Here is a 12,853-nt window from a genome sequence, read left to right on the forward strand (position 1 = left end):
AAATAATAATAATCGCTCATTAATCGTAACCGATGTCAAATGTTAAATTAACCGAGGTTTTGATTTTAGGTCAAATCGTTCAGCCCTAAAAGTGGTGTGGCAAAATAAAATAAGAACAAATCAAGAAATGACAAGCATATAAAATAGAAAAGAACAAAGTTACAAATAAAGTAAGATCTAACAGTATTGATTAGTTAGAGAAACTGTAACAAATGAATATAACACTGTTTTCATTTTATAAATGAAATATAATTGATCTTTTTAAAGCTATAAAAGTGATTTTCCTTTGGTCTTTTGTAGTTTGATTAACATAATGACTCAAACATAAGCATTTCTTATAAGAGGAACTGTCCCTTTAACACCAGAGATGCGTTGATGTATACACTGACACATATGATCAACTGCTCACTTATAATAAATGACTGTTTTTATGAAAATATTGGCAGAGACTGTGGTATTACAGGATAATTTGTGCATATATCTCCTGTCAAGCCCAAAGAAATGATGAGTTTGCGTGATTTTTGAAACGAGTGTTTCCGTGCATGGGCTTTTGAGTTTGTGTCGATGAGTGTGTGCGCGTATGCACACAGAAAACAGCTCACTTTAGCATCTTTGTATGGTCTTATTAACAGCATTTCATGCAATATTTGCAGTTTTACCATATTTACATTTACGTATTTACAGCAGAAGGCTAGTAGGACAATGTGACTTACAAACAAGAAGTTGCCCATGTCCAGGGCTCGAGACTAACTTTTTGCACTGGTTGTACTGGTGTGCCTAAGAAAAAAAAAGTTAGGTTCACCCAAATTTTTGACCCCATCGCTTTTAACGCCGCAGTTTCACAAGCACCCAACCCTGTTAACACGCATGAGGATGCTGGTAAATTTGTATTTAATTTTTAAGTACTCTCAGTCACTGTCATTGAGAAAAATCCTCCTGCATGTTGTCATGAAAGCACTCAACAACTCAATGTTTATTTGGGGCTTTTTTATTCAAAGTGTGCATATTTGGATACATTTTTATTCCATTTTAAATATTTACTTAAAATTTCTGCAGGGATGGGTATTATATTTCATCCATATTTATTCCATACACAGCAATGGTTACAGCCTGTTTTACTCATACGTGAAGCTGGAGGGTAAATTCGTGAGTAATAATAATAAAAGTATAAACTTTTTTCAAATGTAACATTGCTGTACTTTGGGTTTACATTCAAGAGGTTTTTCTTTATAAGAATTATGCTCTGGCTCGGACTCGAATGTATGTGGTTCATTACCTTATGCCACATTTCCAGACCGGGTCTTGACATCTGCGGCTACACTCGCCTCTCTGACTGCAGCACGCCACGCGTATTTTTAAACGCAAACACACATGTATAGGAATACTATTTTTTATATAGGGGCACCATTTAAAAATTTGGTTGCACTCTCGAGCCCTGCATGTCCATCATTTGTTCCAATCCATTCCAATAAAATCCTTTCAGCTCACTTTGCAATTTCAGTCTATGTCTATATGTTGTTAATTATTTCTCGATTCACTCTCGTGGTACTTTAATTTCACCTGCCCAAACAAACCTAATGTCTGGGATACATGTTGGATGACGGTGAAGGGGCCGTCTACAAACAACACGCGCATGCACCCCCCCCCCACACAAAAGCAAATTCTTATCTAATCTACACGATTCAAGTGGGTCACCTTTTTTGGCTTCAAAACAGCGAATTTCGGGAAAGGTGAGGGATTTTCATGCCTGAATATGGGTAGGTTTTTTCAAAAATACACAATTCTGAGCAAAAAGCTGAGATAATTGCATTTTTGTAAAGGATTTTTGATAGAGATCAGATTCAAAGCGATGATCAAATCATAAACAGAGTTCATACTGTTTGCCCTAAAGGGTTGCTTTCGGGTTTTATAAGTTGGGTAAGAGCGCCACCTGATGGATAATAGCAGAAATATGGATTGCCGGAAAAACTCACTATTGGCAGGAAAAGAGTTCAAACCAATAGTGAAGTGTAAATAGACTTTGCAGTAAATTGAGTGTTTGATGTCTACATGATCTGACCTTCATCTCCATCAGCTGCATAACCTCAGGAAAGACCTCGATGCAGTTTGAATGAGCCACCAGTGTGTGCATGCGTTTGCAGTTTAGGATGGTGGTGGGCACCGCCTTCAGTCTGTTCCCACTGAGGTCCACCTCCTCCAACTCCTCCAGCTTGGCCATTTTACTGCACAACAAACATTCAGACGAAAAAAAACACAACAATTATTGTATGGATGTGGGCTTCATGACATTAGCACCTGTTGTGTAGCAGTCCAGCATGAGCTACTGAAAAACTCTTACACTTCATCATCAGTTACAGACAGAAGAACATTAAAGTAACCATAAAAACAGAAGTAGCGATTGTTTTATTTTCCCTGTGGCGATGTATATCCGAGTGAAACGGCTTCTGAAATGAATAAAGGTAAAGCTGGACTAAAATTCTTCCATCGAGAACTGACTAAATCGTTTACTACTTGCTAATCACTGCAATCTTTTCCCAGACCCCGCCCACCTGCCATACCACATGACCAGAAGTAAAGTAAGATCGCTTTGAGGGAGGGAGGAGATTTGTGTTATTGATTTAAGATTATGAGAGCAAATACATTTTTTAACTATAAGCTCACAGATAAATAATTTGTAAAAAAATACTATGGCTGCTCGATTGTGGGCAAATTCGCAATTGCGATTATTTAACAATTTTACTGACTTTAAAAACATGCTTTTATTTAACCTTTTTCTTAATTAAGTGTTGTAATAGACTACATGTGTGAAAGCAGTGGCGCCTTCAAAGTGCCTTACAAACACATCGGTCCAGCAGCACGCAATTTATATTTTAATAACACAATAATTGTTTTACCTCGATTATCTTGCTTTTGTCATAATCAAAAACGATTAATTGCACTGCCCTAACAAAATTACAAGTTTCAAGTAAAATGAGAAAATTGGTGATCAGCATTCTGTATGTTCTACCTAAATGTATAAGTAGTCAAAGACCTCACTTTAGATAATCATCAGTGTTAAAATGATTTAAAGGGTTTACATAGCTATTGTCTTGACAAAACCACCACTGGGGAATTTTGTCAAAGATCAGATCATATTTCCTGCACATCTGACATGTTGATTATAAAAACGGACTGCTTGTTAACCATCTAACCCACCCACACTTTAATATATGGCCTTGTCAGGAGATGACCAACAATATTTACTTCATCTTTTATAAAAGATTTGGGCTCATTAGTGTGCGTGTGAGTGAGTGTGTGTGTGTGTGCGCGCGCGTGAGTGTGTATGTGTTTATGTGCGTATGTGTGTGTTTACCTGGCTGGGAAGGTTTGTAGGTGATTGTAGGCCATGTGTAGTATTCTCAGATGTGTGTGTCCGGTCAGCTGAGGTACACACTTGTCTGTCAGGTGGTTATTGGTCAGATACAGCTCCTGTAAAATACTGCTGCTCTCCTCTGATAGGCTGGAGGACGGGAGGTTTTCCAGCTTATTGGCCGATGCATTCAGGCACCTTAAACTGAGGACAAACTTATTTTACTGAAAATTATCGAAATCTTCCCTGTAAATTATGCAGAAGCACAGTTTTTACAAAACATTTGGACTAATATTCAATTAAAACCATTTATTTAGCAGATTATTCAAGATAATGTAAATCTTGCTCTACAAACCCCAATTTAAAAAAAAAGTTGAGATGTGTTGCTGCCATCAAACTCGTCATACTTTTGATTGAGGCTATTATGACCTGATGATATTCCAGTATCATGTGACCTCGAGATGATCTCGTGAGATTATTGAGCACATTCTTACCTCTCCGATTTGAGGAAGAGATTACAGGGCAGTTCGATGAGTTGATTGTGTTGCACATCCAGCACCTCCACTAAAGGTCGCTCGACTCTCTCAGGTAAACGCTTTAACTGATTATGACCGGCCAAGACCTTCCTTAAACTACCGCTGGACAACAACCTGAGATAGAGAGGAACCAAGATTTTGGTTTAAAGGTTAAATAAATAAATTAAACAAGAGCAACTCTCTCTCTCTCTCTCTGTGTGTTTTGGACAAAATGTCTCCAGGCGCTAATATTTCATCAAAAAGAGCTCACACCAAATTGAAGCTAACATCCATGTTTATTGTTTACAGTTGAGAGATCCCAAAATGTATATCAAACACACAAGTAGTGATAATTCAGACACTTTACTCCTGGATTTAAATGTGGACACAGAACGTACGAGCAGACGCTCACCATGGAGGAAGTTCAGTGATGTGGTTGTGGCTGACGTCTAGAACCTCAAGCTTCCTGCTTTCACTCAACCAATCAGGAAGAGACGTCAGGCAGTTCCTGTGACAACAGCAAGCACAAGCTTTTATCACTCACATCATATACAGTACATATAATCTATATACCCGACATGGACGGCACGGAAGTGGCATATATGCCATGAACAGATGAAAAGCTGACTGTGACTTTCAAATACATTGCAATATGTGTAATTATGTCACGGCTTAGTCTTTCTTTTTTTAAATAACAACTGATTGACAGCCCGAGTGTACGGCTGAATGAAATGGAGACATATTTTACTCAGGAATCTCAACCGCAGGAAACCGCACTCTCAAGCGCTGACTCTTGATTATTTTCAGAAGCGTCTCTCCACGCCGCTTCACTAAAGATAGGTGCCTAGTCTATATTTTGACACACACCATGTCCAAGCCGCAATTCAAATACAAAATGAGTTAAAATATACACCATGTGCAGACTCCAATCACATTACATCACTGTATCTTTGGCAAAATCATCTTTGAACTCGATAAAAAGTAGGGGTGGCTGGGCGATAACGATAATCCACGATCTGAGTTACAATCTTTTTCAGATACAGAGCAGGGCCGTGCAGAGACCTTTGGAGGGGCAGGTGCTTAAAATACGCATACATACATACAAAAAAAAACAGAAAAAAAATATATATATGCAGCATGCAGTTTTTTTATAATGATATCATATTTTGCATTGTGACAAAGATATTAAGTTTACAAACTATTGTGGATTTTTTGTCATATTTAAAATATATTCTAATCTTAATCTGTTCTGAATTATTTAAATAATATTAAAAACAGCAATTATAATTCAGAGGATTAGAAAATCAGTATGAGCCCGTTTACCGTGTTCTGAAAGCTATTTTTAAGGCACTCTAACGTTACCTTTTTTAAATAAAATCTGCTATAATAGTAATTCAAAGTAAAAATAGTTTTTAGTTTAGTCAAATAACAATAGATGAAAAGTTATAATAGATGAAAAGATTTCTTGGAAACCCCACATAAGTTACCTGAGGACAAAAGTGGCTAAATGTGTTGGAATGTTGAAACGATCATGTAATTTATTGAATATTAAAGCTCGACTCTTACTGTATCATTCTTTTATTATGTCATATTTATATTATTGTGTTGAAATCTGGGGAAACTGCTATAAAACCCATTTACAGCCCTTGATTACTCTACAGAAAAAGGCTATTAGGATTGTTTCAGGTGTTCACTATAGACATCATTCTAATCCTTTGTTTTTAAAGTTGGATGAACTTAAATTGCAGGATGTGATTAATTTTACAACTGTTCAAATTATGTTTAGGGCATCTCAAAACTCTTTGCCTTCTAATGTTCAAAACTTATTCCGTCATAAAGATGCTCATCATAGGTACACATTAAGAGGAAACAAAAATAAATACTTGCCTAATTATAGAACCACTTAAAAATCTATGTGTATCTCAGTGCGGGGAGTGAAACTTTGGAATGATTTGGAGGATGAATTAAAAACATGTTCAAATATAATTAAATTCAAATATTTATTTAAAAAAAAGAGTACTAAAGAAATATGTAGAGCACAGAGAGTGATGCCCTCAGCATGAAGCCAGTGGTGAGAGGGTGTAGGGTCAGTGAGTGTTTGGGCCAGTGTCTTGTGTAAGTGTGTGTGATGTTTTGTCTTATATTATTATATAGTGACAATTGTTTTCTGTATTGTATAAGAATATTGTTGTTGTGTTTGAATTATTTTGTTGGATATTGTTTTGTATTGTATTTTGTGTTGAATGTGAGGGGGTTTGGAATTATATAAGCGTTTGCTTGGTCCACCTCCTTTTCAAACCATGTACTTTTATAATATGTTGGTTATGTTGCCTGGTATGTTGTTTTGTGAGAAAATTTTGAATGCAGGTTTGAAATAAATAAATAAAAAAAGACCAAAGCCCTCCAAGCACATGAATCTTTAATATGTTCTCCCCCAAACAGCAAGAACGAAGTGAGTGAACATGCATGCATTACTGTTTATGCTTGAGCTGCTGTAAACAACGTTACTTGCATCTAAAATCATCGAGAGCTCACGCACAGCAATATAAACAAAACCTGTGCTTCACGTCGTTTTTACGAAATAATACTAAGTAAAAAGCATACCGCTTCGCTTAATGTCACAATGCAGACAGAAGAGTATACTCCCTGTACCGTGCAGAGCTGGTCCGGTGAATATGTGAGTAATTTTAATAAGCTAAATTATTATTCATTAATAATTTCACAAAAGGGCATTTAATTACAAAAAATGCCTTGACAAAAGGCACTTTATTCGGCCATCCAGGGACAGGTGCTCCGGCTGGCTTTACTAGCGTCTTCAAGTACGATTACGATATGAAATCGTCAGATCTCCAACCCTACAAGTACTTTTACTTGTACATACAATTTTCTTTTTAAACTAAAGAATGCAATAAAATGTATTCATTTTTGTATTATTAGTTGGAGAAGATAACAAATATCCAGGATAGATGAAAACTTTTCTACTGTTAAAAACATTATGAAACAATCAGAGTTAGACTTTAGTATTTAAAATGAGCTAAATAGAAATACTGTACCAGCATGTTCACAATCACGGTAGACATGTTTTAAAGATCAAACTCACCTGGAGAGGTCCATGTACGTGAGGTTTGAAGCCGCAGGACTAACGTCTAACTCATGGAGCTCTGTAGAAAAATATTGAATATCAACCAAACCCAATTAATGTTTAGGGAAGAACCTAAAAAAAAGTGTCCTAATCTCACCATTGTTGGAGGCATAGAGCGCTTTGAGCATATTGCCGCGTACACGCAGATGTGTGATTCGATTCCTCTGACAGTGCAGAACCTCCAGATGAGGAAAGACGGATGCATCCAACTCATTTAGACGGTTATCACGCACATCCAACTGTGTCACGTGACGCAGAAACTCCGGCTCTTCGGGAATCACGCTGGAGATGTGATTCAGACTAATAGATAGATGCATTCAGTCCACCGGCAGTATGAAAGAGCACAATTCACAACAATTTACAAACAATAATGGTCAAGCACACACATTTTTTATCCATATTTTGTGTAGCTAATACAGCTATCCATAAAACATGATTCACAATAGTAGAACTTCAGCCTAAATGCTAGCATGTAGCATTAACTAGCATTAAATAGCGCTAACTCAGCAGTCACAACTTTGTTTTTAGCATTGTAACAACATTTAAGTTAATTTAATGTTTGGGTGTAAATCTGGACTGTAACGTCACAGTTGCTGTTATGCTGAGATTCCTTTGCATGCATGAGGTTTACATAAGAAGGAGGAAACAATCGTGTTTGAGTTACCATGTACAGAACTCTTATTATTCATCTATGGCTACATTCGATGGCACCTTTGAAATAAAACATTAAGATACTTTTATTGGAAACAGGGGCGCGGAAACATGTTTTAGGTTGGGGTGCTGTATGTATGGACAAAACCGGCTATGATGTCACAGAGCTCTGGGCAGAACATACAGAACGAGGGGGGGGGGGGGGGGGGGGGGCTTTGGGGGGGCATTTCGTTTTCATGGGGGGCACAATTTTTTATTAAGTGAGAAACAGACTGAACAATTTAAAGCGATTTGAAATAAACCAAAGTTCCCATGTACCGTACACCTATAAAGATGTAAACAAGAGTCTTCAGTTTCAGCAACAATGCAAAAATAATAACAACAATACATACCATATATCAATAAACAAACGTATGTCTGTAGCATAGTAAAGTGTATGTACCAGTAAAATAGCTAAAGGCAGCGAGCAGCGGTGTAAAATCCCCTAAGAAACTTTTTCAGACATGAGCTGATAGTGTATGAATTACTGTATAACCATCTTATATCATTTAAAGCTAGCATACATTATACTACAACTACATATTCTAATTCAATAAATAGAACGTCGACTTCAAAATACAAACATATTTAAAAATGCAGCTGCAGGAGACTTGCCATTGGCTGTTGTATTTGGATAATAATGAGGTGAGTCTAAGAAAAGATTACAGGGGCTATTTCGGGAATGTTTTAATATAAATATAATTCTTTTAACTTATTATGTTTTACATGATCACATTTAATGTAAGAAACATTTTCTACTTTTTTACTGAAAATAAATGCCTTTTTCTTGTGATACGTGATAAAAAGGGAAACAAGCGAGGTCGGCAAAAGGTAGATTCGGACCAGCGATATCGTGTTAAAAGCCAAATGTACGAACCACATGCACCAGCACTGAAGATGCTGAAATCTGCCGGTCTTTGTTTTAAAAACCAGACGGGTAGCACAAGTGTCAATAGCGTTTGCCAACAAGTACGCAAAACTCAACAAGACACATGAATAAATGTAAATGAACCAAAATTTGTGTTGCACTCCTGTGAAATTAGGGTGTGCTGCACTTCCCGCGCCCCTGATTAGAAAGCATGTCGTCTATTAAGAAAATATATTCTCTGCTCACCGGAGGTCGATGTGTTTTAGTGTCAGCAGGCGAAACGTCTGTAGCGTCAACACCGTCAGTTTATTTCCTGCCATACAGAGTCTCTCGACCGCAGGAAGGCGCTCCAGTACTGACGGCACCTGAGTGAACTCATTGAAGGACAGACCCAAATATGTCAGTCTCTGTAGACACCCCAGCTCAGCCGGAAGACTTGTCAGCAGATTACCGTCCAACACAAACGTCTGTAGACTGAGAGATAGATGGACGGAGAGAACTCTTTAATGCTTTAATCACGTAGCAACCTTCCCTTGCCATTACTACAAACCACACTACAAACATCCTGTCAGCATTGATTTAACATCACTGGTAAATATTATTTTCAGTAAGTTAAAACACCTTTAGTTGTGGTGCTTCGCTGACACACTCACTTAGTCATGTTGCCCACATCGGGATGGACAGAGGTCAGGTAGTTGCAGCTGAGATTGACCTCCGTCAGTGTGCTGATGGAGCAGATGAGCAAAGGGAAACTTCCTAGCTGGTTATTAGAGAGATTGAGACTCCGCAATCGAGAAAATCTACAAGAGAAAAGAGGAAGTGTTAGTAAAAGTTAAAACAAAGCTGAAATGAAAGAGGTAAGGAAAACACACAAGCAGAACCGCACGAGCACACGCGGACTCACACGAGCACACACACACACACGGTCGGGCACACACAGACCTCTGGAGCTGCAGAAGTGTTTGGTCAGCAGGCAGGAAGTTGTGTTTGAGGTTGAGATGTGTCAGATCTTGACTGTACAAAAGGTTGGGCGGTAGTTTCTCCAGACTACAGCAAGACAGATCCACTGAACTTATCCTTTGAGACACCATCTGACAGACACAAAGTGTGTGAAAAAGATGTTATTTATTAAGTTATTACTGCCAGTTCATGCAGAAGTGACTCAAAAATCAAACTTGCGACTTCTTTTTTGTGTATAATACAGCATAGATCAGTTTGTAAACAATCATTGTTCAGGCGCATTGTTGGCGCGTTGCTATTTTGAGGCAACTAAAATAGACTACGCCATTGACCAACTAAAACCTGGTCTAAAGTCAATGGTGCAATGTTGTTTTGTGTGATTTAATCGGCACTTTAGTAATATGCGCCAATAAAGAGATTATAAAAGATTATAATTCAGTCTCTTGGACATAAATGAGAACCGATTACAAGACGTTAGAAGGCGTAAAGAGCTGCTTCACCTGCTGTGGCTTGATAAGTACTTAAATGTTTTGCTCGGATTTATTGTATATGATGACTTTGTACCTGTGGATAAGATGAGAACCATTTTTAATGCTTTTCAAATCACTCACGGCGCTGTCCGAGTGCTGAAACGTTTCGGACAACGTTTCGTTTTACGTTTGTAAATTCATTATCTCCAGTTTTTAACAAATAAAGTATTTTTAGAGTACAACCCTTTTCTTGAATACTTGTAAATTATTTTTTGAGATTACAATGATCTTGTAGGCTATCCTTCCATTTACAGCAATTAAAAACCTGCCAATTTTACTCCCATGACCGAAAGAAAATGACTTTTAAAGGTTTTAATAAAAAAAAAACAATTTCAATACAAATGAAAACAGCGCAATTTTTTTAACATCAATCTTAAACTGGTGGTCTTTTTTCTTCATTTAGTTTTTTAGTATACAAATCAGTAGGGCTGTGAGACGATTAATCGTGCAAATGCGCATTTTCTCAATGAATGAATTTGAATGAATTACGGTGAAATTCCGCCACATCCAAAAGCCAGAGGGCGCTCTCGTGTAGAAACGCCATTTGTGGCACAGAAGAAGCATTACAAACGCTATTCCAGGAAATGTCTAAAGGGATATTTATATAGCTGTTCTTCAGATTGTTTCAGGCAGCCTTGCGATTCAGAATCGATTTCAGGCAGGTCTTTTTAATGGAGAACGCGATGTATCGTCACACCCCTACAAATCACTGCCATCTAAATAGGGTATCGGCAAGGCGCGAGCGCAACTGGCTTTTAAAGGGGATAAGAGCTGAGACTTTCATTGGTTTATTGCATGTTTCGCCCAAAACACACCCATTACAACCCTTTTAGACTGTTTGCTTGGCGCACAAACCATTATTCCCATCTTTAAATTACCAAAACTGTATTCGGACACACACGTTTAGACTACGCTCGAACTGATTTTGCCAAGTGGTTGATGTCCTCAGGGCAACATATTGTGTTGACCCAAGGACAACATTTTTCTAAATAAAACCTAAACCCACCCCAAACCCTAAAATCAGAGGGACATGATAACTGAAAAACAATGGTCTAGAAACAGCTAATCCTGATTGTAAGCTTAAACTTAAACTGAAATCTGATTTGGTTGATTTAAATGTTGTGCCAGGGTCAACATAATGTTGCCCTAAGGACATCAATCACTTGGTAAAATCAGGAGAGCCGTGCGCCATGCGCTTTTGACCATGCGCTTAGATCATTAAAATAGGGCCCTATGGGATTAAAACCAGTAGCTGTAAATAACAAACCCTATTAAAATGCAACTGTATATATAAAACAACAGTATAATGCTAGCTCTGAAATGTCTCTTTCTTTTTATCTGGGGGTCCCTGTGGGCCACACAGCTCTCACAGAGTCACAGCACAAGGTTGTCTCTGAAAAAGCCTGCGTAAAATAGGCTGGCTAGGTTTGGCCTACTTGCGTTTGTTTTGAACGGTTTCTTCATAGCAAAGTATGCCAAAGCAGGACACACAACTAGGGCTTTCAAACGCTCTACACGTAACGGGATGACGTGATGTCATTTTCAGGGCAAACGTACATTACAAAATGTAATGTGGAAACATTTTCGAAAAGCTTTGAAACAATTCAAAAAGTTATATCATGTATGTAAAATTGTGTGCAAACCAGTTACAAAGCACATCAGTTTACACGTTAACATGAGCAGTGTTTCCAATAACAGCAGTGTATACTTTTACAAAACCCTTTTCTCAGTTTCCACAAACATTTACAACATGTCTGAATCTGAAACTCGTCTCATATCATAGGTTCATCATAGTTCAACAAACTGAAGGAACCAAGTCACATGGCTCATGCTGTAGGTCAGCAGCCACTACAATGATATTTAACATCAACACAAACTCTCAAGAGTTATTCTGTTGCAGGCAGCTACTTTAAAACAAAAATCTGATTAAATCTCAATACTATTTATCATACACACTTGTATTATCCACAGATACCTTTAGTTTACTGTACAAACACAGATGCTGTCCAGGTACTAAGTTCACAAAAGGTTTGGAAAAGATTGAAATGCAGTAAACACCTTGGCAGCTTGCCGATGCCAGCGCAGATGTTCGGTGAAGCTATCAAAGCTGATGTAGTAGGTCTGACTCTGAGGTCCTGCCGAGCTGAAGGCCAAACAGTGGCTATGTTTCTTCACCTCCTCAACCTACAAACAACACAAACAAAAAGGTCAAATCCATCATGTTGCAATGTGAAGACATTATCTCACCTACTACACGACCGCTTACCCAATACTGTAGGTAGTACGGCTGTCACTTTTGATTTTTTTTGTAATAAATTTGTCTGATGATTATTTTGAGGATTAAGCAAGTAATCCATCTTTTTTATTCACAATAAAAACTGACTTTAGTGATCAATACTAAGAATTTGTTTTTATTGGGCCAGTGGTCCTTTAAGCTTTACAAGACCCACCACAAACAACAACAACAACAACAGCACTTTCTTAGCAGTAAAGTGAATGACATGATTTTTAATTATGTTGGTAGCCCAAACTTGAAATGTGGCCTCTGCATTTAACCCATCCCAGTGAACACACCCGGGACAGTGGCCCGCTATCATTGTAGTGCCCAGGAAGCAATTGCGGGAAATGAGCCTTACTCAAGGGTAGAGCTGGAACTATTGATTATTTTTGTAATCTTCTATTATTCCATCAATTAATCAAGCAATCGGATAAGAAATACATTTTCTTTAATGAAGAACAATCCTTAAAATACAAGAGAAAATAATACAGGTCTCATGTTTCATTCTTTTAAACAATTAA

At 37.7% G+C, this 12,853-nt stretch overlaps 1 protein-coding gene across 1 annotated transcript in view; it reads right to left on the reverse strand.

Annotated features, from left to right (window-relative positions):
* Nucleotides 1–12,853, reverse strand: part of phlpp1 (PH domain and leucine rich repeat protein phosphatase 1) — a 67,233-nt gene that overhangs the window by 9,028 nt on the left and 45,352 nt on the right. The window contains exons 3-12 of the mRNA XM_073871732.1: nucleotides 12,113–12,238; nucleotides 9,507–9,655; nucleotides 9,218–9,364; nucleotides 8,811–9,038; nucleotides 7,104–7,306; nucleotides 6,965–7,025; nucleotides 4,277–4,372; nucleotides 3,844–3,999; nucleotides 3,353–3,553; nucleotides 2,060–2,222 (exon numbers count right to left, since the gene is read on the reverse strand). Of these exons, the coding sequence (XP_073727833.1) occupies nucleotides 2,060–2,222; nucleotides 3,353–3,553; nucleotides 3,844–3,999; nucleotides 4,277–4,372; nucleotides 6,965–7,025; nucleotides 7,104–7,306; nucleotides 8,811–9,038; nucleotides 9,218–9,364; nucleotides 9,507–9,655; nucleotides 12,113–12,238 (1,530 nt within the window). The remainder of the gene's footprint in view (nucleotides 1–2,059; nucleotides 2,223–3,352; nucleotides 3,554–3,843; nucleotides 4,000–4,276; nucleotides 4,373–6,964; nucleotides 7,026–7,103; nucleotides 7,307–8,810; nucleotides 9,039–9,217; nucleotides 9,365–9,506; nucleotides 9,656–12,112; nucleotides 12,239–12,853) is intronic.

Source organism: Misgurnus anguillicaudatus, chromosome 2, assembly GCF_027580225.2.
Source record: "Misgurnus anguillicaudatus chromosome 2, ASM2758022v2, whole genome shotgun sequence".
NCBI lineage: Eukaryota > Metazoa > Chordata > Actinopteri > Cypriniformes > Cobitidae > Misgurnus > Misgurnus anguillicaudatus.